This window comes from Carassius carassius, chromosome 20 (genome assembly GCF_963082965.1).
Source record: "Carassius carassius chromosome 20, fCarCar2.1, whole genome shotgun sequence".
In the NCBI taxonomy this organism is placed as follows: Eukaryota; Metazoa; Chordata; class Actinopteri; order Cypriniformes; family Cyprinidae; genus Carassius; species Carassius carassius.
In genome coordinates this window covers 14,378,286-14,402,091 of record NC_081774.1, presented here as the reverse complement: position 1 = coordinate 14,402,091, position 23,806 = coordinate 14,378,286, and the positions used below count along the sequence as shown (strand labels likewise).

General features: G+C 37.2%; 1 protein-coding gene across 2 annotated transcripts; it reads left to right on the top strand.

Annotated features, from left to right (window-relative positions):
• Positions 1-112: 112 nt before the first annotated feature.
• On the top strand, positions 113-23,292 carry LOC132096425 (E3 ubiquitin-protein ligase MARCHF6-like). Of its 2 annotated transcripts, XM_059501767.1 has the most exons (27): positions 113-411; positions 1,215-1,314; positions 4,004-4,077; positions 5,698-5,841; positions 5,957-6,029; positions 6,234-6,402; positions 7,669-7,861; positions 7,968-8,029; positions 8,113-8,145; positions 8,234-8,285; positions 9,076-9,134; positions 9,237-9,317; positions 9,594-9,662; positions 9,976-10,050; positions 10,208-10,243; positions 10,324-10,458; positions 10,546-10,665; positions 11,067-11,167; positions 13,176-13,313; positions 13,797-14,001; positions 14,118-14,187; positions 14,970-15,151; positions 15,289-15,423; positions 16,851-16,940; positions 17,045-17,177; positions 18,766-18,901; positions 21,505-23,292. In XM_059501767.1, exons 1-27 carry the CDS (start codon positions 393-395, stop codon positions 21,590-21,592), a joined length of 2,772 nt encoding a protein of 923 aa, XP_059357750.1. In that variant the 5' UTR covers positions 113-392; the 3' UTR covers positions 21,593-23,292. The 2 variants fall into 2 exon arrangements, with proteins under 2 accessions (XP_059357750.1, XP_059357751.1); XM_059501768.1 differs by lacking the exon at positions 10,208-10,243 and having other exon boundaries at positions 114-411.
• The last annotated feature ends 514 nt before the right edge of the window (positions 23,293-23,806 follow it).

The window sequence follows — 23,806 nt, the reverse complement described above, 5'->3', positions numbered from 1 at the left end:
AAATAAATAAAATAAAAATGATGCTTATCGAGATGTATGAGTTCGATTTCATTCATCTACAGTCCGGCGCAGTCACCACCGGAAAACGCCAGAAGTGTCCCATTCTCTGCGCATGCGCGCTGTTCTGCCGTAAATCGAAACCGTAGCAGCACATTCAGATCCAGGCCACAAACATGTTCAACCGTTCAGAAATATAGTCGACTAACAAGTAGCTTTGTCAGTGCTATCTGTGAGCACTACACGGAAAAACGGGGTCGGGTCTGGGGTAACGCGGCGTTCATGCATGGGTCATGTTGTATTCTAGCGTAGTTGTGAGCTGATACTGTGTTTTGTTCCGCGGTGTGTGTGTGTTATGTGTTGACTGTAAAGAGGACAGTGCGTCACCGTACAAGATGGACACTGCCGAAGAAGGTAAGCTGTCTAGACTCAGAGGCATTGTGGCTGCTGTCTGTTTCCATGTTGTTGCTTTTTAAACGCGGTACAAACGTATGTTTATTATTATGTGAAGATTTAGCCGGGGCGCGCAATCAAGTATGCATCTGTAACGTTAACTGATGTGGCTTTAGCAAGGTAACGAGCTAAATGTTTTCCTTCCAGCTTGGTCTTTAGTACAGCTGTCATCATCCAAGCTCGTCCAAATAATATGAATTTGAACTTGATTTCGACTTTAAAGGACGTCATGGAAACTGTTAAAAGCACATTAGCCATGCTAAAAGTAGTTTTGCCATTATAAAAACGCGTGACACGTAACTCCCGTAGAATGGTTTATGTATTTTGGCCAGGTGTAAACGCACCAGACATCTGGTGAAATAAACGAATCACGTAATATATCAGTCAAATCACGTATGACATATTTGAAACACTGCCTGAAATGATATCCCATTGATTTTTGCACTTTATTGTGCTGGAGTGATAGTTGTCTCTCATGTTATTCTTTATCTAGTTAAGGTTTATACTGTTGTTGTAGCAAGAGCTTAAAGATGACCAGGAAATTGATTGGCAAGATAACAAGCAATAATCTTGCATGTATCTACACTTTTGTTTTTTTAAATCCGTATAAATTGAAAATCATGAAACGTATTAAGTCTTATTTTATTACTTGTGTACAGCGTGTTTGTTGCAACACTCATATCCAGTTCATTCTCATTTAATTTAATTTGTTCTGCACATACTGTATGGTTTTAAATGTTTATTTTGCCCATCTTTTCTGGCAGCTGACATATGTAGAGTGTGTCGATCTGAGGGAACTCATGACAAACCCCTCTACCATCCCTGTGTGTGCACTGGAAGTATTAAGTTCATCCACCAAGAATGGTAAGAGCTTTGTTCATTCAGTGACAAATTCCCTGCACAACAACCTTTTCATTTCTGGTCATACGATGTGTACATGCATGTCAGATTTTTAGAGTCCATTGTTTTTAGACTTAGAAATGGGACATTAGAGATAACATTCAATGATGAAAGCTGGCTCATTCCTAAAGGCACTTTATTATTAGTTTATTGTGTCTGCTTTAAAATGCAGAGGATGTAATTTAAGCAGGGAACTACACTGTACCTGGTGTCCTGCAGTAATAATTCTAGGTGTCCTACTTTCTGATGAGTCAGTAATGGCAAAAAATGGGACAGCGTGAAATGGAAAACCACTTGCAATATAAGAAGGAGTTCCAAGCTCTGACAAACAAGAATATGATCTGATCTGACAAAGGCCTTGCTTTTCAGTAGTAGGCTTACAAATCAACAAGTGCACTATTGAGCATAGTTTAGATCAGTGGTTCCCAACCTTTTTCAACTCGCGGCCCACACATCCAAACATATATGTTTGCGCGGCCCACTGCAAAAAAAATATATAATAATAACTGACCCCGCTATTGTACGGTTAATAACTTAGTACTCAGAAGCTAGATTGTTAACTGTATTTATTGAATGAACTGTGCGATATGGGGAAAAAAACATCGCGATTTCTTTGATCAATTTTGATATTTCGATTTTAATCACAATTTTGACGCACACATATATGCTTTACAGTCATAAATGCATTCAGGATGAATTTGAAACATATTTCCAAAAGAAAACCAATTAGAGCTTTATCAAAAAGTTGTAACGTCTCTAGAACAGACATAAGTCAAAATAATCACTAAAGGTGTAACAACATTTATAGACATGGCAAAAAATAAATAAAATATAAATGTATACAGTTATGTGTGCGGTGCAGAAGCAGCAGAGAGAGTGCATTATTGTAACGCGAAAGCACATTAAAATAATGCACGAGAGCGAATCTCTCCGCTCGCACGCAGATTTCCTTTTGCTCTGTCACAAAACCAGACGAGATTGCTCAGATACACGCTGCTCTCACCCGGAGAGAGTGTGCGCACTTAAAACGTTTCTCATCACACTTAAACTGCGTCCTGTGCACTCACAACTCTCTCTATGCTCATGTGCTAGATATTAATTTTCGCACGTTTTATTTAAAGCCTTTTACCTCGTGCAGTGTGAACGCTCTGATCCGTCAATATGGGCTCGGAAAAAAGGCGCATCGCAGACAGTGTGTGAACCTGGAGTTAGGCATATGCCCAGTCTGTTCTGTTCTCGCAGTAGGCGCTGCATTCTGATTGGATCAGATAGCATAATGCGGGAGGTCAGAGCCGCGGAAAATCTTGCTATAAAGCGATTTAAAAATCGCACAGGCTCAGATCGTTATTTTATGACGATTACTATTAATCGCACAGCCCTAGAATGAACTGGCAATGAACAGAAAATAACTCGGACTGGCACCGCTCAGCAAAACGGGAAAACCAGATCCAGGCAGAGCTCGGCAGCGGGTAGACAGTCAGCGGAGCAAGCAGTCAGGGAACATGTTGACAGCATTTATGCATGTTTGAATTTGTTGTTCTGTAGCATATGCAGCAAAAATATCGAAGATAAATTGGCGGTTTATTCTTAAACCAATCAGCAAGCTCCAATAGTGGAAGCATAGTTACAGTTTAATATTTATTTTTTGTTATTTAATTATATATATGAAATATATTATTATTTATTTTATTAGTAATTGGCGGCCCACCTACAATAGGGCCGCGGCCCACAGGTTGAAAACCACTGGTTTAGATTATTTAGTGGAAGTCTGGTTGATACAATACCCTTCAAAAATTTGGGGTCAGTAACATTCCTAAAAAAGTTTTTGAAAGAAGTCTCTTATGATAGCCCAGGCAGCATTTATTTGATCGAAAACACAGTAAAAAAAATTATATATTGTGACATTATTGTCCTTTAAATAAACTGATTAATATTTTACAAATGTTTTAAATTGTAACGTAGTCCTGAGATCTGAATTTACACAAACTATTATAACAATCTTTAATGTTGCATGATGCTTCAGAAATATTTTACATCGAAATATAATTTGGTGGCCATGTAACATCTCGTATTATCAATGTTGAAAACACTTTTATTACATGAAAAGAACAGCATTTATTTGAAATAAAGAAATCTTTTATAATATTATACATGTCTTTGGCTGTTACTTTTGATCAGTTGAATGCATCTTTGCTGAATAAAAAAATGTATTTCTTTAAACAAAGGTAAATGACTGAAACTTTTTGAATTGTTGTGTGTATTGCTTTGGGAAAAGAAGATAATAAAAAGAAAATAGTGTTGTATTGCACATTTCTTTAACACCCTAAATTGGCTAATTTGGCATTTTCTAGAAGCGAATGGCTGTCAATAGATCTAGGTTAACCTTTCTAATGGGTCCAGTTATTTTTGTAAGGCTTTGTGTTCAGTTTTTTGTTCCTTTCGGTTACTGAATGGAAAGCGTCAGCAACACCCTTTTGACTAAGTGACTAGCTGCAACTTATGAGCTCAGGGGTCCTCCTCAATGTAACGGGTCCAGCTGTTGTTATTCTTCCCATGTGGAAATGGGAAACGAAGCAGGATTCTCTGTGTTTTTCACACAAGTCAGATCACCATCCTCACGGCCGCTTCCTGCTCCCCTCTTGTGTTTTCACAGCTTGGTGCAGTGGCTTAAACACAGCAGAAAAGAGTACTGCGAATTATGCAAGCACAGATTTGCTTTCACACCAAGTAAGTAACCCACTCTCATTACATTCTTCAGGGGAGTTAAAGCCACGAACGGTTCTATAGAGTCACAACAGCCTCGAATGTCCTGTTCAATAGCAGCGATTGTGTGCTTCAGAGCCAAAGGGTTCTATGGGTTGATCATGTGACGTAAAAGCACGGCACTCGTGTTGTCTGACATAGCTGCTCTTTGCTGAACTGAAACAAGGTTTTTACACCCAGGCTTTACTACAATAAAAAGTGTTTTGATTTAGTTTTGGTCTTTGCTTTCAAAAGCTTTGGGAGGAATGTACACACAAGCCCTTTGGAAAGAATTACTTGCAGTCTTCTGTGGGAATGTATTACTTAACATGGAATGACACGATTAAACTAAAAAGCACCAAAATCACCAAATGGCTTAGTGAGATTATTAAATCACAAAGCCTGTGATTGAATTAAATAACTATATAAGCTGCATGTTTTAGAGTGAAGCGTGGCACTGTGTTCTAGCACACATGAGCAGCTCATGATTCTGTGCTTTCAGTGTGTCAAAATGGCTTGGTTCTCTGCTAAGATCACTCCATACAAAATCCTCTCTGCGTGTGCTGAGTTTGAGTTTGGGTTGTTTATAGCATGTATTTGGGTATGGAACATGCACCGACCATCTTCCCAAACTTATAAAAAGGATTTATATAAACTGATTGTGACGAGTGGGGCGGGGCCGAGGGACATGGGAGCGAGGCCGGGGGAGTGATTGGAGAGAGGACCAGGCCTGGTCCTCTCTCGTCCTTCACTGTCGTCGCTCCAGTTTTATATCCTTCCATCTCCTCCATGGGCCTCGAGACCGGTGGGACGAACAGGTGTAGTTCATCTCCAATCACTCCCCCGGCCTCGCTCCCATGTCCCTCGGCCCCGCCCCACTCGTCACACTGATCTTAACAAAAGAGAATCTTAAAGGGCTCCCTGTGGTTTTCTGCCAAAATAAAAACTTTATGGTTTAATGTGAATGAAGAAATGAAGACAACCATAAATATTAATATTGAAATTTTACAGTTGTAATATAAAATAAAATAAATATAGTTTGTCTTTGGAAGTTTTACATTGGAATGCTACAGTAGTAATATTTCTTATATTTTTATGTAATATTTTTTATTTATTTTGAAATACTAATCTTAAAAAAATATGAAAAGTATTATATTTAAATAATTAAAGCTTTTAAGATAATCAGAAAAAAATAATTCCCTAATATGCTTAAGTGAGGAATAATTTTAGTTAGATTAGATACAAGCACTGCATCCTTGTTAACATTTAGTTTGTTTTTAAATGTTGCCATCTGTGTTTATGTGGACAATAATTGTTTTGATTCTCAGAGTTCGAAAGAGATGATTTAGAGATGCCTCTTCTGAACTTCTGTTTGTAGAGTTATGCTTTTCAGAGGCATGCTCTTTATTGTAGAGTCAGATATTTATTAAACAGCTTTAAAAAACAACAATAATCCTATTAATTTGTTTAAATATCGAAGGATTATGATCAGCTTAAGTTTGAATGAAATGAAGTTTCTAATCCCTCATTTACAGTACTGTATGATACACTTCTAATTGGGAGTAGCCCAAAATGATTATGTACAATTGTCTCTCTTTCTTTCAGTTTACTCTCCAGACATGCCTTCACGGCTTCCAGTGCAGGACATTTTTGCAGGACTGGTCACGAGTATAGGCACGGCTATCCGATACTGGTTTCATTACACGCTTGTTGCCTTTGCTTGGCTGGGGGTTGTACCTCTAACAGCATGTAAGTGATGCCCAGAGGTCACAGTCTGGTATGCTGTCAGTAGTAAGCTGTCTTTTATCCCAATGTTGTGCATTTTATTCTATGTTCCTCACATAATGTTCTCCTTTTCCTGTAGGTCGCATCTATAAGTGTCTGTTTACTGGATCCGTAAGCTCTCTCCTGACTCTGCCGTTAGATATGCTCTCCACGTACGTATCAGACAGGAAAGCTCTCAAGTTTTCTCCTTAAAATATTCATTTACATTGCCGATCGGCTCATTGTGAACTCTGAGCATGATGGGATATTTCAATCCTCGCTGCGGTCTCGGGTTTAGCCGTGGACGTGGTTGCATGGTGAATAGTAATGGATGGATATTTCAGAAGTGATGATCAGTGAATGTTCATCCTCTGCAGGGAGAACCTGCTGGCCGACTGCCTGCAGGGCTGCTTTGTGGTGACCTGCACCCTCTGCGCCTTCATCAGTCTGGTGTGGCTGCGGGAGCAGATTGTTCATGGAGGAGCCCCGTTATGGTTGGAGCAGAACCAGCAGCAACCTGCTAATGCAGCAGGACCACCTAATGAGGTATAATATCGGTGACATCACATCACTTTTCATCTGATTGAATGCATATTACACTCAAATCGAATGGATTTAGAATAAACTATAGTGATTCACTAATAAAATTGTGTGATTAAAAACTTAGTCTTACTAAGTAAGTGCCACTCACCGGTCTCGAGTCCCACGGAGGAGCTCTGGAAGGATACAAAGGAGGAGTTACGACAGTGAAGGACGAGAGAGGACCAGGCCTGGATTTTATTTTGTGTTTTGGTTTTGTTTGTGTGCGGCAGTCATCCACGAGGTTCCCGTTTCCTGCCTCCTCCTTCCCACGACTGCGAACGTTTTTACATTGTTACATTGGTGCCGAAATCCGGGAAGAAGGAGGCGGGAACTGGCGAACATTTAAAACTTTAATAACCAAATAAACACAAAACAGTCGCGTGCAAACAAAACCAAAACACAAAATAAAATCCAGGCCTGGTCCTCTCTCGTCCTTCACTGTCGTAACTCCTCCTCTTTATCCTTCCAGAGCTCCTCCGTGGGACTCGAGACTGGTGAGTGGTGCAGGTGTCGCTCATTTCCAATTACTTCCCACACCATTCGTCACACAGAGATAATGTGAAATATTTGTACAATTTAAAATGACTGTTCTCTTTTTTAATATATTTTAAAATGTAATTTATGCATGTGATGGTAAAGCTGAATTTTCTATTTTCTTTTATGATGATTAAGTAATAATAATAATAATAATAATAATAATAATAATAAATAATAAAAACTGTTTATCTAAAAAAATATTACATTTTTTTTAAAATATAAGTTTCTCCAAAAATGGCAATATTCCATTTTCAGCCCAAGTGTTTTCTGGTGGATCAAACTTCTGTTTATTCCTAATAAACTTTCTATTTTAATTTTTCCACACCAGCTACTTCTGTACAGCAAAAAATGACATTCCTGTAACAGCTTAAGGCAGCGAAACTTTCTGAAAGCCTGATATTCCTTAGAGACCAATTATACAGGTTGCACCATGACCCTCTTTGTTTACTTTGCTTACTGTAATTATCATTTTGATTTGAGCACAACACAGTGGCCTGCCTGACCTTCTGTCATTTTCAGATCCCTCATTATCCCCTGAATCTCTAGAGACTGCACTCTTACCAAAATAGCAGCTTATTTTTTCTTGGTTTGAACCAGATGCAGTTTACGACTACGACTTCACAAACCCTCTTATGTACAGACTCCACCATAGCTGTTACCAATTTTCTTCATTATTATTATCCTATCCATTAGGATGCTGGCCAGGGTAATGGGGGTGCTGAAAACCAGCCCATGCCCGCACCGGCTGAACCTCCAGCAGAAAACGCTGCAGCGGCTGAAGCTCCTGACCTCCCCGCTGACCCTGCTGAAGAGATGGAGCTGGATAATGAAGATGAGGAGGATGGAGGAGCCGAAGATGTGGCAGATGCCAACAATGGAGCACAGGGTATGACGGCTTTAATTAAACAAATGAGAAACTTTTCAGTGGGTATGAATGCAAACTGGTGCAAAAAGCTGTTTGGCGGCTGCAACATTGTGTTTGTTCTATGCAGATGATATGAACTGGAATGCTCTTGAATGGGATCGTGCAGCTGAAGAGCTCACTTGGGAAAGGGTGAGTTTATGTGCTGTATGTCACTATCAAACATCAGACCAAAATCTTTCAGAGAAACTTTAAACCTGTTCTTCCCTCCTTAGATGCTTGGGCTTGATGGGTCCCTGGTTTTTCTGGTAAGTTACACAAATACTTAATTTATCATTTAATCTAAAAAAACATCCTGTTCAAAAGAACTAAAAATGTATACTATTTATGCTTTAGGAACATGTGTTCTGGGTGGTCTCACTCAACACACTCTTCATCCTGGTGTTTGGTAAGCATTACTGCAGATTCGTTTACAACAAATTATAGCATGAATGCACTCATGTTCAGTAACAGTCCTTGTCTCCATCCAAAGTTTCTAATTAAACTTATGTACAAAATTGGAATATTGTATAACAAAAATTGTGAATAAAGCATTGTTTCCATTCAGTGAGTTGAAGAGAACAAAATCGTCACTTCCTGATTAACTTGCACTAAATATCACGAAGACAAAATGAATTTGTTGCAGTGGGAGAAGGCATTGTATTTAATAATGTTTTTATACAATTAGTTACGAGCTTCAGAGCGCGCGGAAGAAACATGGTCATTTTATCTTATTTTTGGAGCTTGCTGTTTGGGAACACTGTTCTGGGAGTTAATTATAATGGAGCACTTTGAAAAGACTTTGCCCAGGCATTTTAGAATGATAAAACTAGCATTTCTGGTGCTGCGCAATAAGATCAGTCCATTGGTTGGTCCAGTTATGCTGTCACATCGCAAAGTCACGTCTTTTTTTATGCACATTAAGAAATTTATTTGGTAAAATTGTTTCCATCGTAGTTTATGCACCTGTTTTCTTACAGGATAAGAAATTCATCTTAATTCGTTAAGCGCATACGTGTTTTTTATTTTTATGAGCATTTTTAGAACTTATGCGCATCTTGGTGTTTCCATCCTGTGTTTTTTTGTTGTTGTTGTTGTTTAAAAAAAAAAAAAAATTATGCAATTTCCCAAATGCACATAAAAATAAGTAATTTTTTTTTTTATTACAAACTTCAACTCTTAAAATCATCCCTTCTCAGCTTTCTGTCCCTACCATATTGGCCACTTCTCAGTGGTTGGACTTGGTTTTGAAGAATATGTAAGTATCAGATTAGTTTTGGACCTTTTATCCAGATTTGATTTAAAAAAAAATTATTTGTTTAAATGCAGTTTCAACATTGACATTTGTCTCTGTTTTCAGGTTCGTGCCTCACACTTCGAGGGACTCATCACTACTATAGTTGGATATGTCCTTTTAGCCATCACACTCATCGTGTGTCATGTATCCTTAAACACCCAGTAACACCTGAAATAATCACAATCTAAGTAACTACCCTCTCTCGTTTACCAAGTCTTCTAGGAAGTTACACACAAAATATGACTAGAATATTTTATTTATTTATTTATTTGTATGAAATTGCCACATTTACTTTCAAGTCATTCAGTTCCAGTTTATGTTGTCTTCTAGGGAAGTATTACATAAACACTCCTCATATATGTTATCTTAATATGGGAAGTTTCCGGCCCCTGATGTTCCCTTCCTTAATTCAGATCTCAGGGATTAGCAGCACTAGTGAGATTTCAAAGATCACGCCGCTTGTTAGGAGTCTGCTACATTGTTGTAAAGGTCAGTTACATCAGCAGTTTATATGCACTGTTCTGTAAAGCCATCTTTGCTAAACTTGTTTAGTAATTAGAAATACAATGACTTAATAACATTGGTTGCATCAACTGGTTTTGCCAATGATCTTTGGGATTTACTGTAATTCTGTGTTCTCAGTCACATTAATGCTTTAATTAGATTACATTATGTAAGATTAGATTACAGGCCTGGGCCTAATACACTTATTTATGCTGCTATGTATAGGTTTTATATTTGCTGTTTGTTTAGTATCAGTCATCTACTTCTTTTATTGAGGCTCATATTTTGTTTCTTCCAGGTCTCTCTTCTTGTAGTTGTGGAGATTGGCGTGTTCCCCCTCATCTGCGGCTGGTGGCTTGATATCTGCTCTCTGGTATTTAGTTTAATTTTATCAAACTAATTTAAGATATGCCTTTCTGTTCATGTTGGCCCGAAAAGTCTTTAATAAATTGGAGAAAGCTATTGGTTAGCATTCCCATTTCATCTCAATGACCGCTGCTCTGCTTCATTTCCCCCCCTTTTTTTTTAAGGACGAAAAAAGTTATGAGTTCACCTTTAAAACCTTAGTAAGTTTAGCTCAGGAACCTTAAACTTAGTATTTGTCATACAGAAAAGGTTAACATTTGTTTATCTCTCTGTTTTGTAGGAAATGTTTGATGCCTCTTTGAAAGACAGAGAGTTGAGTTTTGAATCCGCCCCAGGGACCACCATGTTCCTTCATTGGCTGGTGGGGATGGTCTATGTCTTCTATTTTGCCTCTTTCATTCTTCTACTCCGAGAGGTGGGCATTTCTATAGCAGTTTAATCATGCAGAAGATTTTTCAGGAGATGTTTGAGGGATGCAAGTGCTTTCTTTTGTATTTCTTAGGTTCTAAGGCCTGGAGTCTTGTGGTTTCTCAGAAATCTGAATGATCCAGATTTCAACCCAGTGCAGGAAATGATACATCTACCAATATATAGACACTTGAGACGATTCATATTATCAGTGGTGAGTAAATGTTCCACTATTTTTGAGACCCTTTTCAACAGATCCCTTTAAATTTCATGGTGATGGGGAAGAAAGAATGGAGGAAAAAATATTCAAATGGTTTTTGCATTCTTTTGCAAAAGTTTTGTGATTGAAGTAATACAAGGTGGGAGGAAAACTATGTTTCAGTGTTTCAAGTTTCTCAAGGAATGCAGTACTTTTGTAAGAGAATGCAAATGCTTTGTGTGCAAATGCAGTTTCTCAGGAGAAAGCGATACTTTTGTGAGGGAGTGCAAAAGCATTTTTTTTTTTCTTCCACCTCTTATTTTTTCCTATCACAATGCCCCCCTCCCCACCTTTAGTGCTCTCTACTATTCTGTTTTCCATGTTCTAAAAATAAAAAGGTTTTTCTCTCTTTTCAGGTTGTGTTTGGCTCAATCGTTCTTCTCATGTTGTGGCTTCCTATCCGGATAATCAAACACATCTTCCCTACATTTCTTCCCTACAATGTGATGCTTTACAGGTAAATAATGTATTTCCATCTCATTGTCATAGAGACTTAAAGCTTAATATTTCTTGAGATAATTGCCTAAACTTTGTGTAAAGATTCAGAGCTTGAGGTGCTTTTGCTTGTTTTACTGTGTAAATCCAGTCAGAGATTACAACCAGAGGAAGCAAAGTTCTTTCTCTGTGTGACTCCATGGTTTAAAGGGCCATAAATGGGAAGTGCTAATTACTGCTGTCATGGCAGACATTTGCCTCGTTACCTAATGAGTGTCTGGACTCTCTGTAGTGCCGAGTGGGCCTGTTGCATCATTTGGCAGGTGTGTTACACCTGATGTCATCATTCCCAGCAGAGCGTTACTACAGTCTGATCTTGCAGAGAGCTATTAATATAATGTCCACCACAATGATGCCCTAGAAAGTCTCCTCACTCTGTGTTTGTGTAGAGTATTTTTCCCTATGTAACCCTGCTGTCCTCAAAGCAGTGCTGAGCTTTACAATCATCACTAGGAGAGTACTTTGAACAGCTGTAGTGTTTGTTAGGGCACTGACTCTGACTTCTGTGGAAGGAGGCCATCTGTCACGTGTTGGGGGCTTTTAAATATTGTTTGAATGACTGAGAAAGCTTGTGTTTGAACTTCCAAACCCATATGAAAATATTTGGACAAAAACTGAGACATTATTCAAAATATCTTATGTAGACATGCATTTATGGGTCATAAGGGTGAATACATGATGTCAGTGTTCATTTTTGTGGTGAACTATCCCTTTAAGGTTTTTTTTCACATTTTATTTTTACACTACATAATGCCCTGTTCTCTCCTGGTTCACTAATCGATGTCCTGTTGTTTTACCTCCACAGGTTAACTGAAATATATTATGAGTTTATAGAACACTGGTTTTCAATTTACGTGTAGAATAAAGGGCTGTTCACATCAAGGATGAAAACTATATTGATAATTATATCTTCAAAGTTTTAATAATCATTTTGGGGAATGGGGAAGTGCACAACACAACTATTATTATAATGCACAGTATGGTTAGAATAACTTTCATAATTATTTTTTTTATGCTGATAAATGATACAAACTTTTTCAGTCTAACAGAATTGGTTAACATTAAAAGGCTTGAGTATTCGAAGCAGAAAATGACACATCTTAAAGTAAATAGAATGTTCGTTCATTCTTCATTGATGTGGCGCTAATAGTTATTACGAACAGGCCTTAAAGTCTGTGGATAAGCATTTGTAATAATTAAATCTTCATAATCTTCGGCAAGAAGGATGTGGGAACCGGCGGACAAGCAAATTAAACTTTAATAATCAAAATAAAGACAAAACAGCGCATCAGCCCCTCACGGACGACTGACGCGCACAAATAAAAATCAAAACACAAACTAAAACCCAGGCCTGGTCCTCTCTCGTCCTTTACTGTCGTCGCTCCTGTTTTATATCCTTCCATCTCCTCTGTGGGACTCGAGACCGGTGGGTCGAACAGGTGTCGTTCATCTCCAATCGCTCCACCGGCCTCGCTCCTGTTCCCACGTCTCTAGGCCACGCCCCACTCGTCACAGCATTATTTGAAGACACTTCCACATTTGGTTCTAAAACATAAATGACATGGTTATATTTATGGTTATTTCGATGTGCCTTAAAAGCATATTGTTGACAAGTTGCTACAGAACGACTACAACGGTAATCAGTTAATGCACACACAAAAGGGACAGTAGTGTTGGCTCTTTTTAAAATGTTCCTATTAGTATTCAAGAATTGAAAGGATGAAATAAAATGAGATTGTCTAGGAGTCACAGTGTGAAATTATTATTTAAAGAGGACCTGGAAAAATGTTTCAGATCTGGTTAGATGACTCCCAGGCCATTTTATTCTAAAAACCTATTAGATGTTCCATTGGATTATGAGTGACCTACAAATTGATGTCATGCTCTATTAGAAGAGTGATACCAGTAGTTTATATACAAATGTAATGATTTCCCCTCTCACTCTCTCTCTCTCTCTCTCTCTCTCTCAGTGATGCTCCAGTGAGTGAGCTGTCTCTGGAGTTGCTTTTATTGCAGGTTGTTCTTCCTGCTCTGTTGGAACAGGGACATACACGACAGTGGCTCAAAGGTCTGGTGCGAGCGTGGACCGTGACCGCTGGCTACTTGCTGTGAGTCTCACACACATTTACCCTTTTGCTGCTTACGTCCGTTAACCTCATGGACTGAAATGATTTTTCCTGGTTTTCTCTGTTGTCCTAAAAAAATCTGTCACTTTGTGTTAGGGTTGCACGATCATGACAAATCATAACTGTCGAATATTTCTGTTAATGTTACAATAATGATCATTAGTTTTGATTGAGTAGATCTTGGGGTAAAATGTATTTTATGTGGTATTTTTATGCCCATTTTATTCCATTATAATCAATGAATGCCATTACTTCAGAGTGCAACTGTGTTCACGTGTACAGAGTTCTGCACTTTCACAAATGCTTCTGTTAAAATCAGCTGTCCACATTGTGGAATAAATCTCTCATTTACATTATGCCTACACCTTGATTTTAATAGGAGGGTTTAGTTCACCTTTCTTTAATCTCTTGCTTGAAGCACTAATGATAATCTCAATCAGCGCTACGTTGTGCCACACCTTTCAGAGACTTGCACTCTTACTTGCTGGGAGACCAGGAAGACAATGAGAACAACGTCAACCAGCAAGCCAACAACAACAACCAGCAGGCCCGAAACAACGCCATCCCTGTGGTGGGAGAAGGACTGCACGCTGCCCACCAGGCCATACTACAGCAGGGGGGTCCAGTGGGCTTTCAGCCCTATCACCGGCCCATGAGATTCCCTCTAAGGGTACTCCAACTCTGTCCAATTGACTTTTATTTAACAGTGAATGTCTTGTGTTTGTGAATCTGATTTTCAGATTGATGGTCTTTAATGTTTATTTTTCTCTTTGGTCCCCTTTGTAGATTGTGTTGCTGATATTGTTCATGTGTGTGACGCTGCTTTTGGCCAGTTTGGTGTGTCTCACATTACCAGGTGAGGGTCCAACAAATTGAGATCTTACTATTTGCTCACCCTCATATTAATTTATAGAACATAAATGAAATAGAGTTTATAAAGAATGGTGCTGATTGCATTGAGCTTTCAATATTCAAAAATGATTCAAAAGCAGTTTAAGTGGTCATTTAATTACATTTCAAAGCTTGTGTTAATAAAAGCTATCATGCAACTTTGCAAGATTTAAAGCAAAGTAGACTTATGGACTACTTTAATGGTGTTTTAAATCAGTTTTTAAAGTTTGAACATTCAGTCCCTGTTCCTTGTAATTGCATGTAAAACAGTGACCCACACAGTCTTAGAAATTTATGTTACACTTTATTTTAAAAGGTCTTTGTTACAGTATAACTGCATTTAAGTACTGAGTAATAAGAAAGAACAACATTTACTTACTATAGGGTTAGGATTAGGTTTTGGTTTATGGTTAGTTGTATGTAATCATCTATAATTTTGCTAGTATTACAATAGTAAATGCGTGTAGTATGTAACAAGGACACTGTAAAATAGTGTTACTGAAATTTCTCCTTTTGTGTTCCATGGAATAATCACAATGTATGTTCCTTATTATTTTTGTTAAAAGAAAATTCATCCTTGATAAGCATAATACACTAATACTTCAATGTGTACAAATATTAAAATGCTGTTATTAAATTATATTTTCTTTAAAACCTTTATTTCTATACTGATCTTAATGTTTTCAAAGAGGGAGAGAGCATAAAAAAGTTTGTCTCAGATTTTCAGCAGTGCTCTGTTTTTCACAGTGTTCACTGGACGTTGGCTGATGTCCTTCTGGACAGGAAGTGCTAAGATCCATGAGCTGTACACTGCAGCGTGTGGGCTGTATGTGTGCTGGCTCTCCATTAGAGCGATCACAGTGATGCTGGCCTGGATGCCTCAGGGGCGGAGAGTCATCCTGCTCAAGGTTCAGGAGTGGACCCTCATGGTACTGAATACAGTGGTTTAATTGAGGCCTAAATTAGGATTTTGGGGTTATTTTACTACAACATACGTGACTAATGATTACATACAAAGGAACCAAAGACAGATGATGAGCCGTGTTGCTGATTTGTGTGAACTCAGATTATGAAGACACTGATTGTGGCAGTGCTGTTGGCTGGGGTGATCCCTCTGCTCTTGGGACTGCTGTTTGAGCTGGTGATTGTAGCTCCTCTCAGAGTGCCGCTGGATCAGACGCCGCTGTTCTACCCCTGGCAGGTAAAACACCAATACAAGTCCTGCTCTTAAAGGCACAGTTCACCCAGAATAGAACAGATGTATGATTTACTCAACTTTACGTTGTTCTAGACTCCTATGGCTTTCTTTCGTGGTACACAAAAAAACACTAATTGTAAAGAATATTCTTTCTGCTTTTTTTCCATGTAGTGAAATGAAATGAGGACTGGGGCTATCAAGCTCCAAAATGACACAAATCCCACCATTAAAGTAACAAAAGCAGTCTATATGACAGTTGACATTTTTTCACACTGCATGTTAAAATCAATGGCTTTCATAGGATATATATATTCTATTTTTAAAGACAAATACATTTTAAATAGTGCTGGGTAATGATAAATTGTGATTAATCGCAGCCAAAATTATAATTTTTTGTGGGCAAAATGTGTGTGTGTGTGTGTGTGTGTACGGTGTATATTTATTACATATATTGTATATATTTAAGAAAAATATGTTGTTTATATGTTAAATATATTTATAGATTATATAAATATGTACATGTAAATATTTTCTAAATGTATACTGTATGTGTGTGTCTTTACATATACATAATAAATATACAAAGTACACACACATTTAAACAAAAACCTTTATTTACGGTAACATTATTTTAAGGACCTATTCTCACTGTTAACTAGTTGTTTATTAGCATGCATATTACTTGCATATTGACTGTTTATAAGTATTTATAAACCACACATTAATGCAGTATTCGGCATGACCATATTTTAGATTCCTTAATCCTACACCACACCTAAACTTAATAACTACCTTACTCTAACTATTAATAAGTAGCAAATTAGGAGTTTATTGAGGGAAAAGTCGTAGTTAATGTGTTACCACTTTTATTTTGGGTGCGATTAATCGTTGCCCAGCACTCATTTTAAATCATAAGGGTGAATAAATGACAATCTTTGAGTATGAAAGAAAATTCTCTCACTATTTACTCACCCTCATGCTGTCTTGCATAAACCTGCTTGCATTGCATGGACTCACAGAGATCTAAAACCTGAAGAAATATGCATCTTGGACAGCATGAGTGTGAGTAATTGATGAGAGAATGTTCTGTTCTTTAGTGTTGTGAGTTCTTTATACACAAATAACCTTGAATTAGCAACTGTGTTCTCACCTGACATGTCCACTGTGTGTCAGTATTTATCTGACCAGCTTTTGTTTTTGTGCCGTGCACTGTTCTCTGTCTGAGCTAATGGGCTGTGTCACTGATGTACCGGAAAACAGATTTTGGTTGGATTTACTCCAGTAGCAGGCAGTTTTTTTAACAGACTCCTTTTGCCCTACTAATCTAATCCATCCTGTTTGGAGAACTTAATTTCCACAGGCGCTAAGTGGGGCACAGAGGTATGGCCGTGTCAGTGTTATTGACTCTTATTTTTCTCTATACTGTTAAGGACTGGGCTTTAGGAGTGCTGCATGCCAAAATCATTGCTGCCATCACCCTCATGGGTCCCCAGTGGTGGTTGAAGACCGTTATTGAGCAGGTTAGTGGCTGGAGTGTCTATCATTTGTTCATGATCTCTGTGGTGCTGAAGAAACACTGTAGTGAAGGATACACTCACTAACTAAATGATTTACTGCTTTTCAGGTGTATGCCAATGGAATCCGGAACATTGACCTTCATTTCATCATCAGGAAGCTGGCGGCCCCGGTCATTGCTGTACTGCTTCTTTCTCTCTGCATCCCCTATGTGATTGCTGTAGGCATCGTCCCCCTTCTAGGTGGGTAGAAACAATGCTGCTGTTAGCCAATGCAATTATAAATGTAGGTGAGGTTTTTAGAGAGGTTTACATAAATAAAGAACATAGAGGGAATTTACTGTATAATGTGGATTGTCATGAATTTTGCCAAAATTTGGATGAATAAATCAAGAGTAGGTCAGTACACTTTAATCAATATGCCATATTGTATAATGTCTATGAATATTAAACCGCAAAAATACTATTTAAATATGAATCCTGCATGTCTCTGTGTGTTTGAATGGCGCAGACAGTGTTTTCAGCCTCTGCCGCCTCAATATATGAGTACATCAGAATCAGAATGATATATCAATATATGAGTACATGATATATGAGTGTTTAATTTATGAGTACATGAACACACAAACATAATCTCCAGAGGTACCCTGAGGGTCACTTCATGAGAATTTTAGCATTTGTTTTGGGAAAAACTACTGTCATATCATATACAAACAGAAACCTAAAGGTCTTTACAGCAACCCTTCAAAATAAAAGTTTGGTTTAACTTGAAGTAACTCTGACGGAAACGTATTACTTAATGTAATGATAGTATTACTACTACTGAATATTATTAAAACATAATTTTTAAGGAATATTTACAAGAAAACAGAATTTGGGGAAAATAAAAAAAATTGAGAAAAAAAAATATTAAAGTAATTTTTGTTCAGCTTTTAATACATAGCTGTTATATTGTGTCAGTTTCATGATTACAATTTAGACATGATTATTTTTTTTTATTAATATGATTTATTTAACCATTAAAACAGTGTCCAGAAAAATTAAAATTGAAAAAATAAAGGTCTGCAGAAAAATGTGTAAAAAAATTTGTGAAATAATAAAATTAGAATTTGTACAAAAAAAATGAAACCGAATTCATAGGCCCTTATAAATAGTAAGTTATTTGATTCCTTTCTTCCTGGCCATCACATAAGCAACACTGTCATTGCAGTTGGACTTTGTTCTTTTAGAAGAGGTTTTAGCACTCACTCGAGTGGCTTCATATCATGTGGAGATTTGAGTGGTCTTCAATCAAAAAGGAAAAAGTCCAGTTGTAACAACTGCATTGTAAATGGCCACTTGAGCTTTTTAAGTGCACAAATTCAGATGAAATCTGAACAGTTAGGCGCCCTTCAAACTTCAAATGGGAGTTGCATAGTTACATTTAAGATTCCATTAAATACCTGTTTGTTCGTGTCAGGACACTTCCAACTCTCTTTATGGCTCAATAAAGAGCAGATCACCATCATTCTGCATATGTTCACATTATACTGACTCATTTCGGTTACTGCACCACTGAAAGCATTCGGGCTGTGTCAGTGGCTGTTGTGGGAGTGATGTAGTAAAATTAGCTCATCACCGGCTGTGCTGCTGAACATTAGGGATATCTCACATGCCTTAAGAAAGCCAGGTCTTTTCTCAAGGACCTCAGTCACCCACAATAGAACTTGTAATTAAACCGTCAAAAACCATCATGTATCTTCAGTAATGTTTTTATTGCTGAGGTTTTCTCTCATTTTACAATACTTTAGCACAGTTATCCATTCTAACCAGCTCTTGTCTCTCTGAATAGGGGTCACTTTGGAGATGCAGAATCTGGTGCAGAGGAGAATATACCCCTTCCTTTTGATGATAGTGGTGCTGATGGGTATCCTCTTTTTCCAAATCCGACAATTCAAGCGCCTTTATGAGCACATCAAGAACGACAAGTGAGTCTTGAACAGGGTTTGAAATTAACTTCTTTTTTAAGAGCCAATACTTGCCAATACAAATGCCTAGTGGATTTTATTTTCAGAGACTTTTTTTTAACCTTGAGAACATTTTGGATAATGTGCCCCACATTTGCTCTACCATTCAAAGATACGGGAACAGATTTAGTTTTATAAAAAAAATTAATACTTTTGTTCCAGTAAATATGCAGTAAATATATCAAAATTGATAGCAAAGACATTTATAATTTTATTAAAGATTAGTATTTCAAATAAATATTCTTTAGAACTTTTTATTGATCAAAGAATCCTGGAAAGACGTTTAAGTAACAAATCAGCTGTATTTGGAAAATTCAGCTTTGCATTGCAGTAATAAATGGTATTTTAAAGTATAATAAAATAGAAAAAATATATGGTTATAATATTTTACAATAAATAAATGCAGCTGGGGTGAGCATAAGGGACTACTTTGCAAACTTTTGAAAATGGTGTACGTCAAATATTTCAATTAAATTATGTAAATGAAGTGATCAATTATGGCTATTACTTAAAAATCATACCTAGTAAAAACTTTAAAATATCCACAAAAAAAAATTTAAGCATTTGTAAATGCAGGTTAAAGTATTTAATGTCCCTCAGAGCCGCATTAAACCGTGTGTAAATGCATGTAAATGACACTTCTAATGCAGCTTCTGTGTTTCATCTGCATTGCAAAGATAAATTCTGTTGATGCTGATTTAATTTGCTTGGTAACATCCCAAACTCAAGAATCTGACTTAAAAGATGGTGCACACATTTAGAAAAAAAATACTTCAAGGTAAAAAGGCCATAAAACTTGATGGAAATTATTAATTTTTATTTCTGCTGTGAACTAACCACACAGAATATGAACAGAGATCCACGGCAGTCCTTAAGATATCAGCACAATAACACACTCAGCAAATTATCATCTAATTATTGTTATTGATAATCCCGGAATATTTTGGGAGATATCTTTTTTTTTTAATCAATATCGCACACCCCTAATTTATTTAATTGATATAATAATTTATTAATAATAATTGTTTAAATTAATATATTAATACTTTTGACTTTAAAGGCTGAAATATAAAGTTTATCATTTTATAAAACTTTGTTTTTGTGAAAACTTGTATCTGAACTGTAAATTATGCTTTTTACACTGTTATGGTATTTATGGTACTTTATATGGTACTATAGACATTGGCCTACCCCACTCATATGGTATTATCATTTTGTGTTATGGTCTTAAAAAAGGTCTTAAAGTCTTACATTTGAGATAAAAAATCCTGCAGAAACCCTGTATATATCCATTAGGGATGTCAGTTTTCGATCATTTCCATGATCGATCGTCATTTAAATTAACGATCAATTAATCGTAACCTTAATGCTGCTGAATGCGTCTTTTTACACGCATTAGTATTTATACTGAAAAGATGATCCTCTTCATATGAGCACAAATGTCCTTGGCTTAACAGCAGAGTGAACCGGTATACTGGTCTATTTAAACTGACCAGTGTAACCTTTTAAATCTTTTGTTGACCATTTTATTTTAATAAAAAAATTAACACACTGCGATGTACGTTTGAATTGCTAGAATATGTGTGCACCAGGCTCCGGCGCGATCGAAACAGCTGAGACATTAAAAAAAAAAAACTTTTTCCGCAAAAGTGTTTAGCTTACTTTCATATTTGTGCACACTCAAAATAAAAACGGAAGATATGTGCTCTTGTAAAATAAAGCAAACAAACAGAATGCGTGTTGTATGAACTCATGGAGCGCCGACATACTTCTGTTTTAAGTCCGATATATTTTGCGTATTTTTTTTTTTTGTTTAAATATGAAAACAAATTATTTTTATGTTAGGCCTATTACTTTTATAGGCTAAACATTTTCCTTAAAGCATCCCATTTCGTCCCAGGGCTTGAGAACCTGTGCCTTAGTTAGGTCCATGCAGAAACTAGTGAACGATGGCGTCACCGTTTAGTGACATCATTGAACGTATCGTCAGTGTGACTCACAGCGCCTATTAATTGCTGTTTTGAATCCAGCAATTATTTATTTACAAAATCTAAGCTCTGATTATGACAAGTTTGGTATAAAAGCTTTATTACAGGAATAATAGGTTAACTGGAAAATGTTAGCTCTTGACCATGCCTCTGGATGCCTTTCAAGCCTATAGCCTTCACTTATGTGGCTTTGTTCTGGTTTGCCGGTTGGTCACGAATTTCCACAAATTCAATAACATTTAGGCATTGTTTCTTTTCCTAAATCTTCACAGTCTAACCCTCTAATTTCACAGGTTTATTTATTATCTTTCACTTTTAATCACTGTTTTCGCATCTCTTACTGTGGTAGACATGGGAAGGGAAATGAAAGATTTAACAAATTGAGAGTTCGTTCAATTTATTCATTTGTTCCCTTATTTCAGTTAAATCATGGGTTATTTAGGGAACAAAATTAATGAAACATGAACAGTTGCTACAAATTAATAAGTCGTAGGAACAAATGAACAAGTTGTAGGATAGCCTTTCTGTCCTGTATCTGAGCTTGTGTTGATTTGGGTTTTTTTTTCATCCATGCAGGTACCTTGTTGGACAGAGACTTGTGAACTATGAACGAAAAGCTGGCAAGCCCAGCACTACCACACACAGCAGTTCAGTGCAGGAGTAAAGAGCTTGAGATTGCTTTGGAGTCACTGTTTCTGTGTGCGAGTGAGTGAATGATTGAACAGCCTTCCTCTCCTGCTCCCTCTGTGTGCGTCTATACATCCAGCACGTCCACAAAGACTGAAAAAACTGACCTCTGGCCTCTCTGACACTGCCAGCAAAAAGGGGCGAAAGAGCCGTGTACATAAACAGGGCGAAAGAGTGAATCCCTACAGCCAGCCAACCGTGGATTAAAAAGAATGCCTCCTAAAAAGAAAAAAAAAAGTGTGTTAATTTATTAAATCGAGTTGTTACCTTATTTGTGGAGATTTGTTCGTGGCAAGACTCGACCCACATGGTTCTTTTCATCACCCTCATGAAGAGGCCACTAAGACTCTAGGGATGAAAAGTCTGGGTCATAATGGAGCTGGATTGCCACATTAGTACCAGTTTATTTATTAGGTTTAAATTTTCAATGAAATATGATCTTGAAGTTTTTGAATGCGAGGGTCTTGTTTGATTTGATGCTTTTGGTAGTGTGTCTTACCTTCATTTCTCGATGCTTTAAGCTCCAGACCAGAAGCGGATGGAGGGGGATTTAAGGGTTACAACACACCCATATGCTTCCTGTCATGTGGAAAAGAGGGAATATTGTTTCAACAGTTCGCCTGCGACTGTTCATGACCAATTCCTAGAAGCACAGAGTCAGTATCTAGCAGTCGAAGCGTAGTTTGATGGTAGAGTTTATGGCTCACAGTGAGCCGCGAATCTGATCTCTGCCTGCTAGCTCTGCTTTCAACTCTGAAAAATCCTTTCGAGTAGCTTAGAAGACCGTTTAGAGTGCTAGTTGAGTCAGCGGTTGAGCTAGCATATTTGTCTGCTGTTCAAGTTGATATCGACCGTTGTATGTCCGTCTCGTGCGCAGCATGGCCTAGCAACACTTTCTCATAAATGTAACTCTGGCACGTAAACAGGTTGTTGCACTTTTATTTTAATTAACGAAAGCGTCTTTTAAGAGCAGCAATAGTTCGGAAACCCTTTAGACCAAAGTCCTTAAACATCTAGGAGATCACTAAAATTCATTAAACTGATCAGATTTTCAGCTGAAATGTGGTTTATGATTCTTGCATCAATTTGGTAGAAGAGTTTAGTGTCTGTAGGAAAGGAGGAGATCCTAAACGCGTTTGTAAATAATGTAACTTTTCAATTGTTCATAGCGGAGTATGTTTTTCTCCATTTCAAATGTGCTGCGTCTGTTACAGGTTCGCGAATCCTGCAGAATTTGTCTCAGACGGCGTTAGAGATTAGTGTTATTAATCAGCGCTGAGATTCTATAAGTGACCTTATAGTATCTTATTACACTGAAACTGGATACTGTATGCTTCTTGATAGCTTGTGCTCCTCTGAAAGGCAAATGTTCTATTTTTATATGCGCAACAGTGACACCATTTTCATGTTTGCTCAGCCATTGATTTGACTTCCTCTGAAGTTTTCTGAGGTCAGCTAGAATCCAGGTAAAGGTAATGGTCCAGCACTAAATAACCCTCGTGTGTCTGGTTTACTAAGCCTTTTCCTTTTCATCGCATGTTTGTGTGAGAAGTATTCAGTATTTGGAATGTTTTCAAACCTCCTAGGAGGCTCTCGCTGTAACAATTACATCCTCATCATTTTTTTTTTTGTTTGTTGGAAACTTTTATTACAAATATTAAATCACAAAGTGTAGTACTTACAGCGCTTTGTGTCTTTAATCAAACTTATCATTCGTGTGCTTATTTTCATGCAGTTCACTAACCAAGTGAATTAGAAATTTGATAATGCAACAAATTACTGTGCGTGTAATATAAGGATGTTTAGTATACAAAGGACTTTTAAAGCATGTTTGATGTATCACAATAATAAGTTTAGGAACATCTGACTTTATAAGATTATTCATACAGCTAATAAACATGTTTGATGTTTCTGGTACAAAAACAACAAAATGCAGAAAAAGCTACTAATTGCTCATTTCATTCAGAACATGCATTTAGAACGGGACAATTTTTGTAAGCATGTAGAATAATAGCATCAACCTTACCAAGAATGTAATCTCCACTGAATTTCTTGTCATACTGTATATGTCTTTGGTAAGATATACAGTTAATTTGTATTCCTACCAAATTTCTTTTAAGACTGTAAAATAAAAGTAAGTGTTTTTGTAAACACAAGCATGTCAGTGACCAGTATATAGTCGGGATGCTCA